This window comes from Molossus molossus, unplaced genomic scaffold, assembly GCF_014108415.1.
Source record: "Molossus molossus isolate mMolMol1 unplaced genomic scaffold, mMolMol1.p scaffold_m16_p_7, whole genome shotgun sequence".
Classification (NCBI taxonomy): domain Eukaryota; kingdom Metazoa; phylum Chordata; class Mammalia; order Chiroptera; family Molossidae; genus Molossus; species Molossus molossus.
Genome location: NW_023425401.1, coordinates 23,572,716 through 23,588,719, shown reverse-complemented (window position 1 = coordinate 23,588,719; position 16,004 = coordinate 23,572,716). Strand labels below are relative to the sequence as shown.

General features: G+C 35.4%; 1 protein-coding gene across 5 annotated transcripts in view; it reads right to left on the bottom strand.

The window, feature by feature from the left end:
• The window catches only part of DGKB (diacylglycerol kinase beta), a 589,512-nt gene that overhangs the window by 411,679 nt on the left and 161,829 nt on the right, over nucleotides 1-16,004 (bottom strand). For 4 of the 5 annotated variants that reach the window (XM_036246648.1, XM_036246646.1, XM_036246650.1 and 1 more), the window contains 2 exons: nucleotides 9,120-9,169; nucleotides 585-696 (listed from right to left, as the gene is read on the bottom strand). In XM_036246648.1, the coding sequence (XP_036102541.1) occupies nucleotides 585-696; nucleotides 9,120-9,169 (162 nt within the window). Of the gene's footprint in view, nucleotides 1-584; nucleotides 702-9,119; nucleotides 9,170-16,004 lie in introns of all 5 variants that reach the window. The other variant, XM_036246647.1, reaches the window with a different exon arrangement.

The window sequence follows — 16,004 nt, the reverse complement described above, 5'->3', positions numbered from 1 at the left end:
TGTCAGAGGCCCTAGAGGAAACTAGAGGTTTTTAAAGTACTAAAAACATGATTTTGAGCTAACTATTATTACTTAAACTAGGAGTATATATGCAGTTTCAATTTGACTTTAAAACTTTGGAAGATATAAAGTATAATTGGTTTGTTATTTTTATTATTTATCTAAAAACAAAAGTACCTAGATAATTACAGTTCATTTTATTCTCCCTAAAGACACGTTTTGCCACCAAAATGACTCTTTCAAATATATACATTAATGCAGAGAAAGTATACTTGGAAACATACAAAACCTACATGTACAATAATGTATATTTAGTAATCATAGCTTGCAAAAACTTAAGGTTAACAGATCTCTGAATTTTGAATTTGAATTTAAATGCACATACATCATAAATGCTTAATCTAACCAGAATGCCAATCAACTATAAAACTGATGTCTTGTTAAATTAATCAAGATTGTTCTGAAGTCATCTCCTGAGCTAATCTGCAATTAGATAGATGTGTTGATACCTGGACATATGCCCTTCTAGGAGCACAGAAGTAACAAGTATGAAAGCTACTAAAATGCACGTTTAAACACCATACCTGCAGGCCTTGTCCGTCCACAGTAACTGAGTTGGCTCTTTGCATTTTGTTCTTGTCGGTCACTTTGTTTGGCTGCTGAGATCCACCCTTTTCCTTCTTCACTGATGTCTGTCTTTCCTGTAAGAGAAAAAAGCAAACAAACAAAAAAACTATTTTATAAAAATATTGAATTGTCGTACTAAAAGGAGCAACATATAGAAGAATTTCATGGCTACAAATTGGAGCCCAGATTCTTGGTGAGTAATTATGAAAGCTTTGCTTTCAAATGCTTCAATATGTATGAGAGATGCTGATCAAAATCTCAGTTAGAGAAAGGATGTGGAAGATAATCAAATCGTATTATCCCCATGGGCCCAATAGCTCTATCAATAGTTATTCAGAACCACTAAAGCTAATTTTTCCATAAACAATGGTAGAGATGAATAATACAGAATTATAAATTAAATATTTCATACTAAGCCCTAAAAATAATGCTTATGAATATAGGCATTATTGAAAATGAATACATGGTGGACTTTTAAGCAACGAAGAAGCTATTATCAAGGATGGCACAAACTTTAAAACTCACATTCCACCCCAAGAAAGAAAAAGCTAATTGTGGGTGTCTGCTCCCTGTTCTATTTCCTCTCTTCTTCTCATTCTCTCTTCAACTCAACCAGTAAATGTCATCAACTCACAAGTCAGCTTTTATTAAAATCACTGATGAGCTGCTCATTGCCACACCTGTAGGTTAGTCTTCATCCTCTCAACTTTTAAGCAGCAATGAGCAGAAGTAATGTCTTCTTCCCTCTTGACAGCTTGCCTCACTGGGCTTCCAGAACATTCCTCTGTTAGCTCTCTTTTTACTTCACCAATAGAGCTTTCACAGGCTCTATGGTTGGTTCCTCCTTCAGCTTTATCGTCCTTAACAATTAACCTCTACCTTTACCATCTACACTCATCCCTAGGTAATTTCATTTAATCCAAGGCTTTCAACTTCAATTTTCAGGTGAAGACTCCTCGATTTATTTTTCTGTTCAGATTTCTCTCCTAACTCTTAACTCCCATATACAAATGCTCTTTCTGCCTGTCCTCATGAGGGTCTAAAATTCATTATCAATCCCCAAACAATCAAAATTGTTTATTTTAATTTTCTGCCTTGTCCCCTTGAAAATAAATCCCAAACTAGACAATAACTGACCACCTCCATCATTACATGAGTTAGGTTAAGCCACCATTATGTTATTTGTCTGAATATTAACAACCATAGCCAAATGGATCAATGTGATTCTGACTTTATCTCGATACAGTCAGTTCTCCGTACAACAGCCACAGTCATCCCTTCCACTCCATTCCAGTTACACCCCCTCCTTGTTGTGCCTTGATCACAACATCATGCTCTCAATTCAGGGTCTTGCAACTGCTCTGCTCTCCACCAGAAAGCGTGTGTACTTGTTTGGCTTGTTCCTCACTTACTTCGTTTCTGGTCAAGTGCCAAGCATACTTCTCTGCTCCCTCAGCCTCCTTCCGTGTGTAATTTAATAAAACCTGAAGTGTTATTGATTTAATTCATTGAATGCTGATCTTCCCCTACTTTAATCAAAGCTTCATGAGGGAAAGGCCTTTGATGCTTCACTGTTCTACATCGCAGCCTAGATCAGTAGATGACAAAAGTCAGGAGAAATGGGAAAATACACAAATTTTAACATTATAAACAAATAAAAAATAAGTGCCTTAATTAAGCATTATATTGAGAAAGATTCTTGGGTCACGTCTAGGCTCAGTATAAATAATTGTCCTGATCCATTGGCAATATTTTCCATGGGTGCTTAAATGCTTGAGTGGCACTTTCCGATCACTTACTCAGATACGTGTCCTAGTTTCTGTATTTGTTTTTTAGAGTACTAGTTCAATTCTGTAATTTAGAAAAAAGTTTATACGTGGACTTAAAGATGAAACTCTTTAAAAATATATCAGGGACAGATGAATCAGAAAACTCTGTGAACCCAAATAAATGCTAACCAGGATAGACCATTTACTTTGCAATTTCATGGTGCAAAGACACTACATGTACTTTGTGTGTGGCTGAAATGGATGGTACAATAAGATCCCTGAAATTCCTATTCTTTGGAAAATGCTGCACTTACATATAAGCATAATTTCTGGGAAATATTGATACTTTAAAAGATCAATCATGCTTTATAAGATTACAAAATACAATTTTGTCCATAAATAGTTGAGTATAATGCATAGAAAGAGTGAATTACAGGATGAGGTTTGGACTAAAAAAACCTGAGAAATATTATGTAACCTTAGAGAACTTATTCTTCAAATCGAAGGTAGTGATTAATATCTACTTCTCAGAGTGTGTAAGATTTAACAGAAAATGTATAAAGTCTTAACATTGTGCCTGTATTATAAATAATGTAAAATGAGTGTGGTTCTGCCTTTAGGGTGTTCATTAATATTATCATTATGCAAAGTGTTTATTATATTTCCAAATGTGTGTGTGTATATGTATGTGTGTGTATATACACACACATATATATATATTTACATTAGCATGTTTAAATAAGTTTAGCTCAATGTTTACGGTAGAAAATCTATAGTTTGTGTTAAATGTTAAAAAATGTGCTCGCCCTGGCCAGTTTGGCTCAGCAGTTGGAGCGTCGGCCTGCTGTACAGAGAGACCCGGGTTCGGTTCCCATTAAGGGCGTGTGTCTCAGTTGCGGTTTGTCCCTGGCCCTGGTTGGTCGTACGGGTGGCAGCCACTCGATGTGTCCCTTCACATCGATGTTTCTCTCTCTCTCTCCTCTCTCCCTCCCGCTCTATCTGAACAAAAAATGGAAAAATGTCCTCGGGTGAGGATAAAAAAAAAAAAAAAAGGGCTCAGCCAGTGTGTCTCAGTGGATTGAGCATTGTCCCATGAACTGAGAGGTCTTGCTCCTGTTGATTGATTGCCTGTCAGGGCACATGGCCCAGCAACGCCAGTTCGATCCCCAGTAGGGGGCGTGCAGGAGGCAGCCATCAATGTTTCTCACATCGATGTTTCTATCCCCGTCTCCCTACCTTTCTCTCTAAAAAAATCAATAAAAACAATTTTTTTTTAAAAGTTCAAAATGTAATACTATTGGTAAGTATGGGAATAATTTCTTCCTAGGTTCTTACATGCAGGTTAATAAAACATGATAACAAATATTCTATAAATATCTACAATGCAAAAGACATACCTATCTTATCTATCTGATATTCTACCATAACTTTAATATTATGTTTTGCCATATAATCCAGCAATTGTTATTTAATATTTAATGTCTAAAATAATTAGGTTACAGGAATTGAATAAAATTAAGTTGGTTAGTCACATTTGAAGTAGGTATTTATAACTAGACTATTTATATATGTAATTCTGAAAGTTAAGACATATAGGTATATGTCTGTAAAGGGCTACCATACCATCTATTAACATTATTTTATTCTTGGCTATGTATAGAGTTAGGGAAATTTCTTCACAGTAAGAATCTTCAACTAACACATAGCACTTGATTAAGTGGCTTGATGTCTCTCCAGGGCGTCATCCCTCTGAATGAACTGTCATACAGACTAAACAAATACTTTGTGGTCACAGTTGTAAAATATGGGGTGGGGCAAAAATTACGGTTACAGTTTTTTGTATGAAAAATAATGCAATAATTAATAAAAAACAATACGAGAATAAATTCGTTTTGCATACTCACAACTGTAAACCTACTTTTGCCCCTCAATGTATAATGAACACATTTTAAAACCCTAAATTAAATTCTCCATTGATAAAATTTTCTTTTTGAAGCCTACAATCATAAGAAAGGGTCTATAACAAGTTTAAAATCTTCACTGTATCATCTGTTTATGAATTTTCATTATATAATCTAGACAACACTAAAGTGGTAAACATTTGTTTACATACATTCACACTCAGAAAACCAAGTGGTTTCTTTGTTGGAGAAAAATATGCTTACTGCGTAGAATTTGTAGAATTAATCAAGCTGAAATTTTTACAACAGGAAAGACTCATAACCATTTAATTTTTCCTAGGGCTTTCTTTTTATTATACTCATTTGTTCTATGTTTATTTCCCAATTTTATAGAAGTCTCTCTGAGATACTTGCTGTATTTTATTTAAGCAGCATAAGCTAACAGGAGGGTAGTTGGACACCTTTCCTATTTCCACTGAGAAAATATTTACTTCTTTTACATGAGGGGCAGGAAGGGGGAAGCAAAGACATCTTTGAAAATCTGCTGTCCACAAAAATGTCAGAGTCTGTTTTGAGGGTTAATTAGCCCCGACTGTCAGCCATATTGTGACATTGGAGTTACTTCCCAATGTAGTACTTATTGAAAAGTTTCAGTAAGAGCTGACCAACATGATTGTGCATCATTATTCAAAATAAAATAGCTCTCTGATAATAGTGCTCATCACTTCACCTTCAGTAATTTCTTCTTTCAGTTTTGGAGCCCTAAATAACAAAATTAATTTGTTATAATTAAGACAAATTTTGTTGTTCCAGATAAATTATCCCAGATATAAAAAGGGATAGAAAATTATTGCTGTAATCAATAGAAATTATTCAAACACTGAAAAGAGCTACTCTAACAAACAAAACATGAAAGAATATAGAACATATAACTACAAAATGTAAAAAACAGTTATTGATATTTCAGCATTTTCAAATATCAACCATTTATGTTTGCTATACAGACATTTTAAACGTAGAAGTCAATGTTTTGTGATTCTTAGACTCTCAAAGAAGCACAACAGATCTTAACTGGGGAATATATTGTATTAGAATTCCAAAGAATAATCACCATAATGAACGCAGAAGAAAGGCTGCAAAGACCATTCACGGAAAACAGAATGATGGAATAAGTGAAATGAAAAGACCTCACTTTAAATATGTGTTCCAAAAAAAAATATATCTTTTTCTGCATCATGCTGATTCTCAGATGTTTTTAGTATTTGTACGTGGCTGAAAACCGCTTTCACGAAAGGGATGTTTACCACAATCCTCAGCCTGCTGTTATCGATCATTCACACACCACAAGCAGCAAATGATGATTACCTCAAGCACAGGGTTTTCTTCTTTTTGTCCAATCTCAGCATGAGAGACAGGCAGCAGCAAAGCACCTCTATTGGTACAAAGCCACAAAGAAGGGGAGGGAGTGTGCTCGGCCGCCAACAGCATCCTTCAAAGAATCCTGCAACTTGCTTTCTTTGCGGATGCTTCAAACTTGACCTAATGAAGACTTAGCCCCCACCAGAGCTGGGCCCCAAGAATCTCTCCAAAACTCTAGAATTTTAACCTCAGGTAATACTTGGATACTCATCATATAAAAGCCCCCCTGAAGCAGAAGGATCACCCTATCATTGGCACTTAGAAGTGTTGCAAGCTCTGAGAAACCAACTATCGACAGCTGCAAAGCTGTACCTTTGATTATTATTGTGACCTTATGGTACAATTTGAACATTTCTCTGCCCAAAGAAACAAATTCATTTCAAAAATGGCAAAGGCTCTAAATCCTTTGGGCAAGTTATTTACTATCTCAAACTCACCACTGAACTCATCTATAAATGAAAAGTTTCATGTGATGATAAATTTAGAAAATGGGAAATGCTGGCATAAAACTGGCAGTTAGTTCATGGCGGTTATTTTTAAAATATAAAATAATCTCGTTGTATTTTATCATGAAGTTTAAAACAGGGATGCTGCTTAGATCGCGGCAGTGACAGGTGGGTGCTCTGAAGGTCTGTACCAAAACCATGAACTTGGGCTGCTTACAGGCAAAGGGTAGAGCCAGTAGGAAATTAGGAGTGTGTTTGTGCCTCAAGATCACTCAGGCTCATTCCCTTTGCAAACCGTACTGACTGACGCCCCAGGTTGCTGAAGGTGAAGAGCAAGGCAGCTCTTTTGTATGAGCACATTCGTCATCTCTTTCTATCAGTTGAGTTTCATGGTCAACCTAGCAATTTCTGTGTCCAACCCAATCTGTGTATGCCAGCTCCGAGTAGAAGTTACCTTGATATTATAACTGTGTAACTTAATTATTACTCAAGCCATCGAATTATGTGTATAAAATGAGTTGTTTCCATGAACAGTAATGCATGTACGTGTGTGTGCGTGCATGCATATGTGTGTGTGTGTGTGTGTGTGTGTGCGCGCGCGCAGGAGGGCTGGTCAAGTTGGGTATGGACACAATGCCTGTAAATGCATGGAGAATTAGTAATAAAAATTAAGGCTTTTTTAATATAAATTTCTCCATAGATATCCTTGAGATTTTGTTGTACTTTAAAACAGCTGAAAGAAACTGAAAACAATTGCTTTTATTACTATATGAATATTTTTATATGAAATAAAAATGCTTTTGTTTTACTTTAAAACAATTGATAATTGAAACTTATAGTTGAGAAGACCTTGATAAATGCAAGAAAAACTGTATGCCATTTCCAAATATGTCCTCATAGAAAAGCCCTTCATGCTGTCAAAAGTGCAGCCAATGGATATACATTTACATATTATAATAAATGTTTAAGGTATGTGTACATGTTTCTGGAAGTTTCCTCACATACATTTCAACCACATTTTCAATTAACCAACAAGGAATTGTTTCTGATGGTGGAACATTAAGTTCTCATTCTCTCCCTCTCTCCCTCTCTCTCTCCCCCCCCCACCCCCCTCTGGGTGTGTGTGTGTATTTCCACACTCATTTACATATATATATAGGCTTAAGAAAAATCCTGGAACAATATAGTTGAAAACTTATACAGTGAGTTCAGAGGGTGGTGGAAAATTAAGAAATTAAGTTAAGATAAGCTAATACATGTTGCAAGAAAAAGAAAAAAAGCAGAGTGTGAAGGTTTTTTAAAAACTTTATAACAGAAAAAAAAATTTACAAATAAAAAGCCTATTATGAAAACAGTAATTTTGTTTATTTATTCAAACTATATGATATAAATTATATGGTTGAATATGAGAGACCTTTGGAGATGAACAAATCTAAAGAAAAATTAAAAATTTTAAATACAGTGCTTAGCCCTGGCCAGTTTGGCTCAGCGGTTAGAGCATCGGCCTGCGGTCCAGAGGGACCCGGGTTCGGTTCCCGCTAAGGGCATGTACCTCGGTTGCAGTTTGTCGTGGCCCTGGTTGGGTTGTGCAGGAGGCCCCCACTCGATGCGTCCCTCTCACGTCGATGTTTCTCTCTCTCTTTCTTCCTCTCTCTCCCTCCCACTCTATCTGAACAAAAAATAGAAAGATGTCCTCGGGTGAGGATAAAAAAATAAAATAGAATAAAAAATAAATGCAGTGCTTATATTCACTTGATCGGCAATAATAGGGGCAAAAACAAACTAGTAACATTAATTCTTTTACACAAATAATTAGACTGAGTTATAAACTTTCCTAATACCTTTGTCACTTGAGTGAGTAGGTTAACATCTGTTTTACAATAATTATCATAAAGGTACTAACTGACAAAAACATTATATTTCAAGCACATGTCCAAGTATATTTTCAAGTAATAGCTCTAGTTAGAAAAGGAAATTTTTTAAAGTTTCAATGAGGATGTCTACACTGATTAGAAAACTTTTTAAGGGGCAGCAGAGATAGGTTATTACATTTCTTGTGCAATAATGTTATCCTCTAAATAAGTTCATACTCTTATATAGTGTACTCACATATTATCAAACACATTATAAGGAAACAATACTATTTGAGAATATTCTTTAGAGACAGTAACAATTGAATAGGATTTTGTTACAGAACAATGGGGAAGCTTTTTTCATTACTTCAAATGTAAAGCTAACCACTGAATGTGGAGCTCCAGCTGGGTAGCTCAGTTGGTTAGAGCATCACTCTCCTGATGTACCAAGGTTGTGGGTTAGATCCCAGGCCAGGGAACACACGAGAACCATCTAAGGATTGCATACATAAGTAAAACAACAAATTACTCTGTCCCTCTAAAGTCAATTTAAAAAAAGAAAGAAAGAAATTTGGCAATGCCTATATTTATTTTCAAAATATGTCATTTATTTTGTGACTTTATTTTATTTATCCTGTGACTTTATTTTGTTAGCATGACTTTCTAAATGATGTCATGCTAAACGATGAATGCAGGTGTGCTGTTATTAAAGGGATGAGAATTTCTAAAGGAGCAAGAGTCTTTCAACATACTATCATTGAAAGCTGTATTAAAGTGGCTCAGATTATTTGTTTTAGGTTTTCTGCAAAGTATTTATATTTTTACTTGAAAAATAGGAATGATACTATTCTTATACGCTGGTCAAAACTCTTTGCAAAGTGACTGTTATTTAGCTCTGTATACTTTGTTTCATATAACTATTTGTTTTTCTAATGTTTGCTACAAATGTAGATTGGAAATGCTTCAAATCTATTCCATCATGAAAATCTGAAGATCCCTGAGGATATGAGAAAAAATAAAACATAGAATAAGTCTCTGAGACAACCCAAATGTTCTTTATAACAATACAAGATGTATAATGGCCAATAACTGAAGGTGTGAAACTTTTCTGGCTTGCCCATCTCAGGGCCTGAAACTCCTGAAGTGGGCAGAATCTAAACAGTATAGTGACTGATATTGTGGAATTATTTTTAATATGCATAAGTGTGACAGTAGTATTATAATTGTACAGAATTTTTACTTAATCTTAGAAGATGCTTGCTGAAGTATTTAGAAATTGTCATGCTCTCTGCAATGCAACTTTCAAAAGATTCAGCTTAATAAAATACATACTATGTGTATATTGTAAATATATATATGCAAGCATATGGTCATATATAAAAATAATATATATACATATATATGCAAAATAATAACAATTGCTAAATATAGGCTGGGAATTTACTGGATTCATGTGGCCTAATGCCACAAGCGAAGACTATGCAAAGTTGGATGATAAACACCCCAGGGGAAGGCCTTCCCCACCCCCACACACTATGGGATGAGAGTGAACCCTGGCTGCCCCTTTGCTAGCACTTTGTAGAGATACAGAGAATAGTCATTTACAGATATTCATGGTCACAGGCTTCTTCCTTCTCGGGGCAGTGGGAATATGGGTTATCTACTGAGAGCTAAGGAGGTTGGCAGAAAGGTAGTACGATGGAAAAATGAGGAAATAGTGAAGATTTTTTCACCACTTCTCTGAGAATGGGAAAGCAATTGCCTAACGATGAGTAACAGGATGGAGCAAAACTGAGGGCTGAGACGGGCGAGAAGTCTTAAAGATGTGAGACTGGGAACCACTGCTTTGAGCATTTCCTCTAGCAACTGTCAGACGTCTGACAGCAACACTAGAAACTCACTCCAAGAATAAGGTGATGAAACTATATTTGAACCCACTTACAATTAAGATGTATAGGTAACGAGTGTATATTAAATTAACATGCCCATCACTATCTTTTCCTGGAGTTACAGTGAAAAATCTGTGATATCTAGGTAAATAAAAAAGCCACTTGTTAGAATACAAATTCAGATATAATATTACTTCCTTTTTATTCTTCTTTATATAATTTTTAAATATCAAGGGTGAGCAGAGTAAATGTTTTAGTTTTTTTTTTTTAATTATCATGAGTATATAATTCTAAATGTAATATATTTTTAATCAGAATTAATACAGGAACTGTATATTTGTATTTAATCAAATGTGAGGTGTGACTAGAGAGAAATGTGATTGATTTTATTTAATCAGTATCATTTTAATATTAAATAGAATACACAGTACAGATAATTAGTTTAAAAGATGCATTTGCCTTCGGGGCACTTGTTAAGTTCAACCTAATATTACAGAATTTTTAAAAATCCTATTATTATAAAGTATTGAGATATCTCTTGTCTTCATATTTTCTAACATGTAATCATTTTAAATTGACAATTTAATCCAAATTGTCATAGGACAAAGAAAAATCTTTGGTGGAGAGATTATTAAGCTATGGCTTAGTTAAAAATATAATAAGAGAATAGTACTCACATTAAAAGGGTCATCAGTTATTTCAAGACTAAAGGAAAATTAACAGAATTATTTCTTATACCTATATAAGAATGTTCATATTTTTAAAAATTGCTTTCATGTTTATTATTTCATATACTCCTTCCACTAACCTAAGATATATCCTCCATGTATCAGTGTGGGGAACTGAAAATCAGAAAGCTTAGATGACTAGTCTAAGAAATAAAGTTAGTGACAGAATCCAAATATATGCTTTTTTGTAACAGGCTTTATTTAATTCAAACAACAGCAGGTTCAACAACAAGAAGAACATTTTAAGTTTCTTTTTTAGCCACGTCTCTATTTTGTAAAAGATTTGAAAAGCAAATAATTTTAAAATGTGGTTGAACAGAACTAAGTATGTAGTAACCACAATGTATATCTGTTCTGCCTGAAAGAACTGGATTGGATGTCAATATGGATTGATCGAACAGAGTGACGTCCAGTGCAATGGTAAATTAAAGGAGCCACAAAAACCATTTTAAAAAAATTTTCCCTTTATTGATTTTAGAGTGAGAGGAAGGGAGAGGGAGAGAGAAACATCGAGGAGAGAGAACATCGATTGGCCGCCTCCTGTAAGCCCCCCCACTGGGGATCAGGCCCACAACCTGGGCATGTGTCCTGACCAGGAATCGAACCTGCGACCTCTTGGTGCATGGGTCGACACTCAACCACTGAGCCATGCTGACCAGACATAAAACCATTTTCAATAACTTGTTTTTCTTACGTACAACTGGATACCTCTGGCATCAAAGAAGAAGTGAGAGACAGGGAGAAAGGCAGGTTTGGGAAAAGAATTGTCTCCCCCAAATGGTCCACTGCCTCAGCCTCAGAGACCAACATTGTCTTTCCTCACAGATGATGATAAAATGCATCAACGACAACTCTGAGATCTAGAAACCAAACACATTGTTTATTTCCATGAATTTTATTTTCACATTCCAGCTTCCTAACTTATTTAAGCATTTATGATTTTGCAGGTCCTTGAGTATGTACACTCACCCATAGGTACACGACAGTAATTTTAAAAATAACTGCCTTTAAAATAATTTTCATACTATTCTTGCTGTCTTTATTAACATGTTTAATCATTGATTATTTCAATGTGTGGCATGTAGATCAATTAGAAAATATAGAAACTGTTTTACTTATCCAGTGGCACTTTGACATATTTAATAAGATATAACTAGCAAAAATAAAATATTTTAGAAGTTAAACATGTTATAATCTTTTCCAGAGGCCCTTGCCTAACCACTTCTTACCCTAGCCAATTTTTTAATCTTGCATCAACAGACACTTAATGGTAAAAATATTTTTACCTGAGATGACTTCACTACCCCTGTAATTGCTTACCAAAAAAAAACCAATCTGGTCTTTCTTCTGTAAATGATCGTTTCTGAGCGTTGCAGAGTTTGGGTGGGGAGACTGAAGACAAGGGAAGGCGAGGCCCCTCCGTGTGTGTGCATGTCTGTGCCCAGGAAGAAAGGGCCGGCCGCCTTCCAGGAAACGGCACCTAGTGCTGGGTATCAAAGGTTTCCGGTGAAAGGTTAAAACAGGATCTATTATAGAGACATCCCAATTATTCCAAACATAGATTTCTACATATAACACCAACCAACAAGGATAACTAAAACCCTCTCTGATGCTACTGCTATTGTCCTGCCTGCTGATTAGTGACATTAAGCCATAAGAAATGTTATCTGACCTGCTGACCTGCTTAGGTCTCATAATATCATCAGAAGCCACTATGATTGAAAAGTTGTTGTTTTTTTTAACATTTATCTGTATCTATCTATCTATCTATCTATCTATCTATCTATCTATCTATCTATCTATCTATCTTAGCTGTGATCCAGGATAAGAACGTTTATCTATTTACAAAGTTCTAAAATAATTTCACAAAGACTTACGCTGTGTGCCTTATTCTCTGATATGTTCTATGATTCTCCCCTCTCTTCATGTCTAATCTAGTTCACTCCATTGTTTTCTTTCCGTTCCTGTTTGAAATGCTGGTCTAGATCCCCAGAATGGATTGTACGCGGTTGGTGGGGGCGGCGGCAGCATGAACATCAGCAACAGGTCGAGAACATGGGGTGCTGGGTAAGCAGATATCGCTTGCATGATGTGTGACTCTAGGTAGATTTCCTAATCTCTCTAAGCGCCACTTTCCTCAAGTGTGCAGTGGGTATCATCACTATTCCTTCCTTCGGGATTGAAAGGATGTCTAGTGAATTTACTAGCAAACTTACTAACCTTAGCACTTAAATGATCCCGAGTCCTTACTGGCTGCTTGGAGCTCAGCAAGAAGGGACTCGTTGCATTTTCTTCATCTGAAACTATTTTATTGCTGATAAGAACATGGGGACTAACAGACTTATTGCTGTTGTTTTTTATGAAATATCTGTGCTAGGACTATCGGAATAGAGAGAAAGATGGAAAGATGCAGGATGGGAGAGGGGACCAAGGAAAGAAAGCAATGGAGAAAAAGGGAGAGGAGAGGCTTAAGAGAAGCGAAGAAGATGAAAATCCCCCTGCTGTTCTAAATTCTGAAGACTGTTCTTCCCAAAATCAGAGCAAAGAAAACAGTGAAACTGAGCACGGGAAAGATGGACCTGATATTCAGAGCATGGCTGCAGGGTTTGTCTGATGTACTGCAAAATTCTGAAATACCAGATTCAAACATCTTCAAAGCACATTTCAAAATGAATGTACCTACTTACTGGCTTAATGTTTTGTTTTTAATATTCTTTAGCACTCTTACTTGATATATAGATAATTCGTAGATGCCTCTTTATGAGTGTGCATATGTACATTTGAATATGTTTGTGAATGAATGTTTGAGACAGAGGTCTGAGTGCAGCTGGTGGGTTGAAATTTAAAAAAAAAATAAAAATCACCATGGAAAAAGAATGCAATATAATAGATTAATACCTACTTAATTTCATTTTCATAAAATTCATCAATGATACTTCCTGTTATGGCTGTTCTTGCCCTCAACAAGTACATGAGCCCATTCTAGAAATGGATCATTGTATTGTTAGTGTCCTGCTGCCGAAAAGTCACTGTAGATAATAAAAGAATATTGACAATAATATTTAGAATTAAATCATTAGGCTGCTATGTTTTCATATTCATCAATCTTGGACAATACCTTAAATGATAAAAAAACAAATAAGTTATAATGAGATTTGTTCTCATACTTTGCCCTTCTAACTATCCACTGATCTCACACCAAAGCGCTTCCTAACCAGGTTAAAGCCGAATCTGTACTCACATTAGGCTAAGATTCAATTGACTTAAAATTTTACACTAACTGCCAGTCAACCTTATCATGAACTTTCATTATGTGCATGTAATTAATTGGGTCCAACGAACAATACCAGTACTGTGTTATAGACTCTTTTCCCCCGACCATATAATTAGAATATAATTACCCACAGGATATCAGAATGATGCAAAACCTTCCCTCTAAATGCACCCTCATTAGGAAACAAGTCTCAATGTACATTTATTCAATCAGTGTGAATTAATTAAAATGTTACTGAAATAAAAGAGCACCGCAATAAAAAGTATCTGACATCTATTAAGAGGCGATCACTTGAGATCTGCAAACACAGTTTATATTTAAACCCATTTGACTCGAGTAGGAACGATACCATGTGCATCCGGTGTACTTAAACAATCTCGGTAAATGAATGATCGCATGTCATTGTTTTTGAAAGGAACATACAGAATGCCTGCAAAATCTAAAGGATCCACATAGGACTTTGAGGCCCCATTATTTCCTGATGATTCCAAAAGGATGTTATCATCACACAGCGGTGGGCAGAAATCATTTTTAACTCAAAGTACCCAGGGAATTTGTGGTTCATCCTGCACCTTGCTATTCCAAATCTGACATATGTGTTCTGATATGAGTCGGAAGATAATGGTCTGAAAAGCCTAGACTGACCAAAGCACTACTCATTTTTGTGTTTTTTTTTTATTTTTTAATAAAGAAAATAGCCTCAATTACTAAGTTGCTCAAGTTATTTCAGTTACATATTTTCTTTAAGCGGAACACTTGTACATCCCTAATAATAGCTTCTTTTTAAGAGGATAAATAACATACCACACATTCAGATTATATAAACTTGGAAAAATCATTAATGTGTAAAGCGGAGGGACAGACTAGGCATATGCCATAAGGAGCTGCTGATTCATGCAAAAACATGCTTCCTTAAAGCTATGTATCTGGGCCCTGGCTGGTTTGGCTCAGCGGTTAGAGTGTCGGCCTGTGGTCCAGAGAGTCCCGGGTTCGGTTCCCGCTAAGGGCATATACCTTGGTTGCAGTTTGTCCCCAGCCCCGTTGGGGTCATGTAGGTGGCGGGGCCATGTGGGTGGCAACCAGTCAGTGTGTCTCTCACATCGATGTTTCTCTCTCCTTCGCGCTCTACCTGAAGATAAATGCAAAAAAAAAAAGCTATGTATCTTGGTTTCTCTACTACCTGACATATGGTCATATGCAATAAAAGTTTATTGGCTAAATTAATAAATAACCCCACTACAAAGGAATGCTCAGGATTTTTTTAAAATAGTAGCAAATATTTTAGAAAGGTGTATGCAATATTTCAAGTAAGAAACTTAGACGTTTTCAAACTTTCTATGTTATCAGATAATTCCATAGATAATTTTAGCTTTATATATAGGTTTTATAAAATGTATTTCTGGTCATTACAATCTGGCGTTAATCTGACAAATAGACATGTCCCATTTTATAAAGGGAATTTCAAATGAGCACTAAGATAAGTGAAGCCATCTACAAATTGCAAGTTTTCACATGCACTAACCAATTTTTAAACTGTTGCTCTTTTTCTTTTAAAGAAATTTTGACTCCATAAAATACATTTGTACACGTTCACAGTGTGTGTTATATTTATAAGATGATCTAATGGCTCATTCAGATATTAGACTGGTCTTGGTAGAGGGCAAAAAATGAAAGAAATAATTGACCCACTCTTGCTAAGCAAGAAGGGAGGTTATCTCAGGTAGGTTCAATTGTTAGTGTAAAAGTTCCTGTAGAATTTAGTAACAAAGACATGTAGATACAGTTGTTTACTGAAAATGCTGTGATTTAAGTAACATTAGCTAAAATACCACATAAACAAAGGTAATCGCCACAAAATAAAACAATAAAATCCTACTATCAGAATATGAACAATTTTTAAGTTCCATTTAGTAAGAAACACCAATGTTCATTTTCTGAACTACTCTAGGAGAGAATGTTTATGATATTTTTACATGGACTGCCGTATTGTTTAAGCTGTATTTTCTTAAATAGATTTTAAATACAATTTGATATCCACAGGAAAATTTCTTGATTCTCCTTAGAATTCTGAAATATTCCTTGCAAGCTCTCTACTACT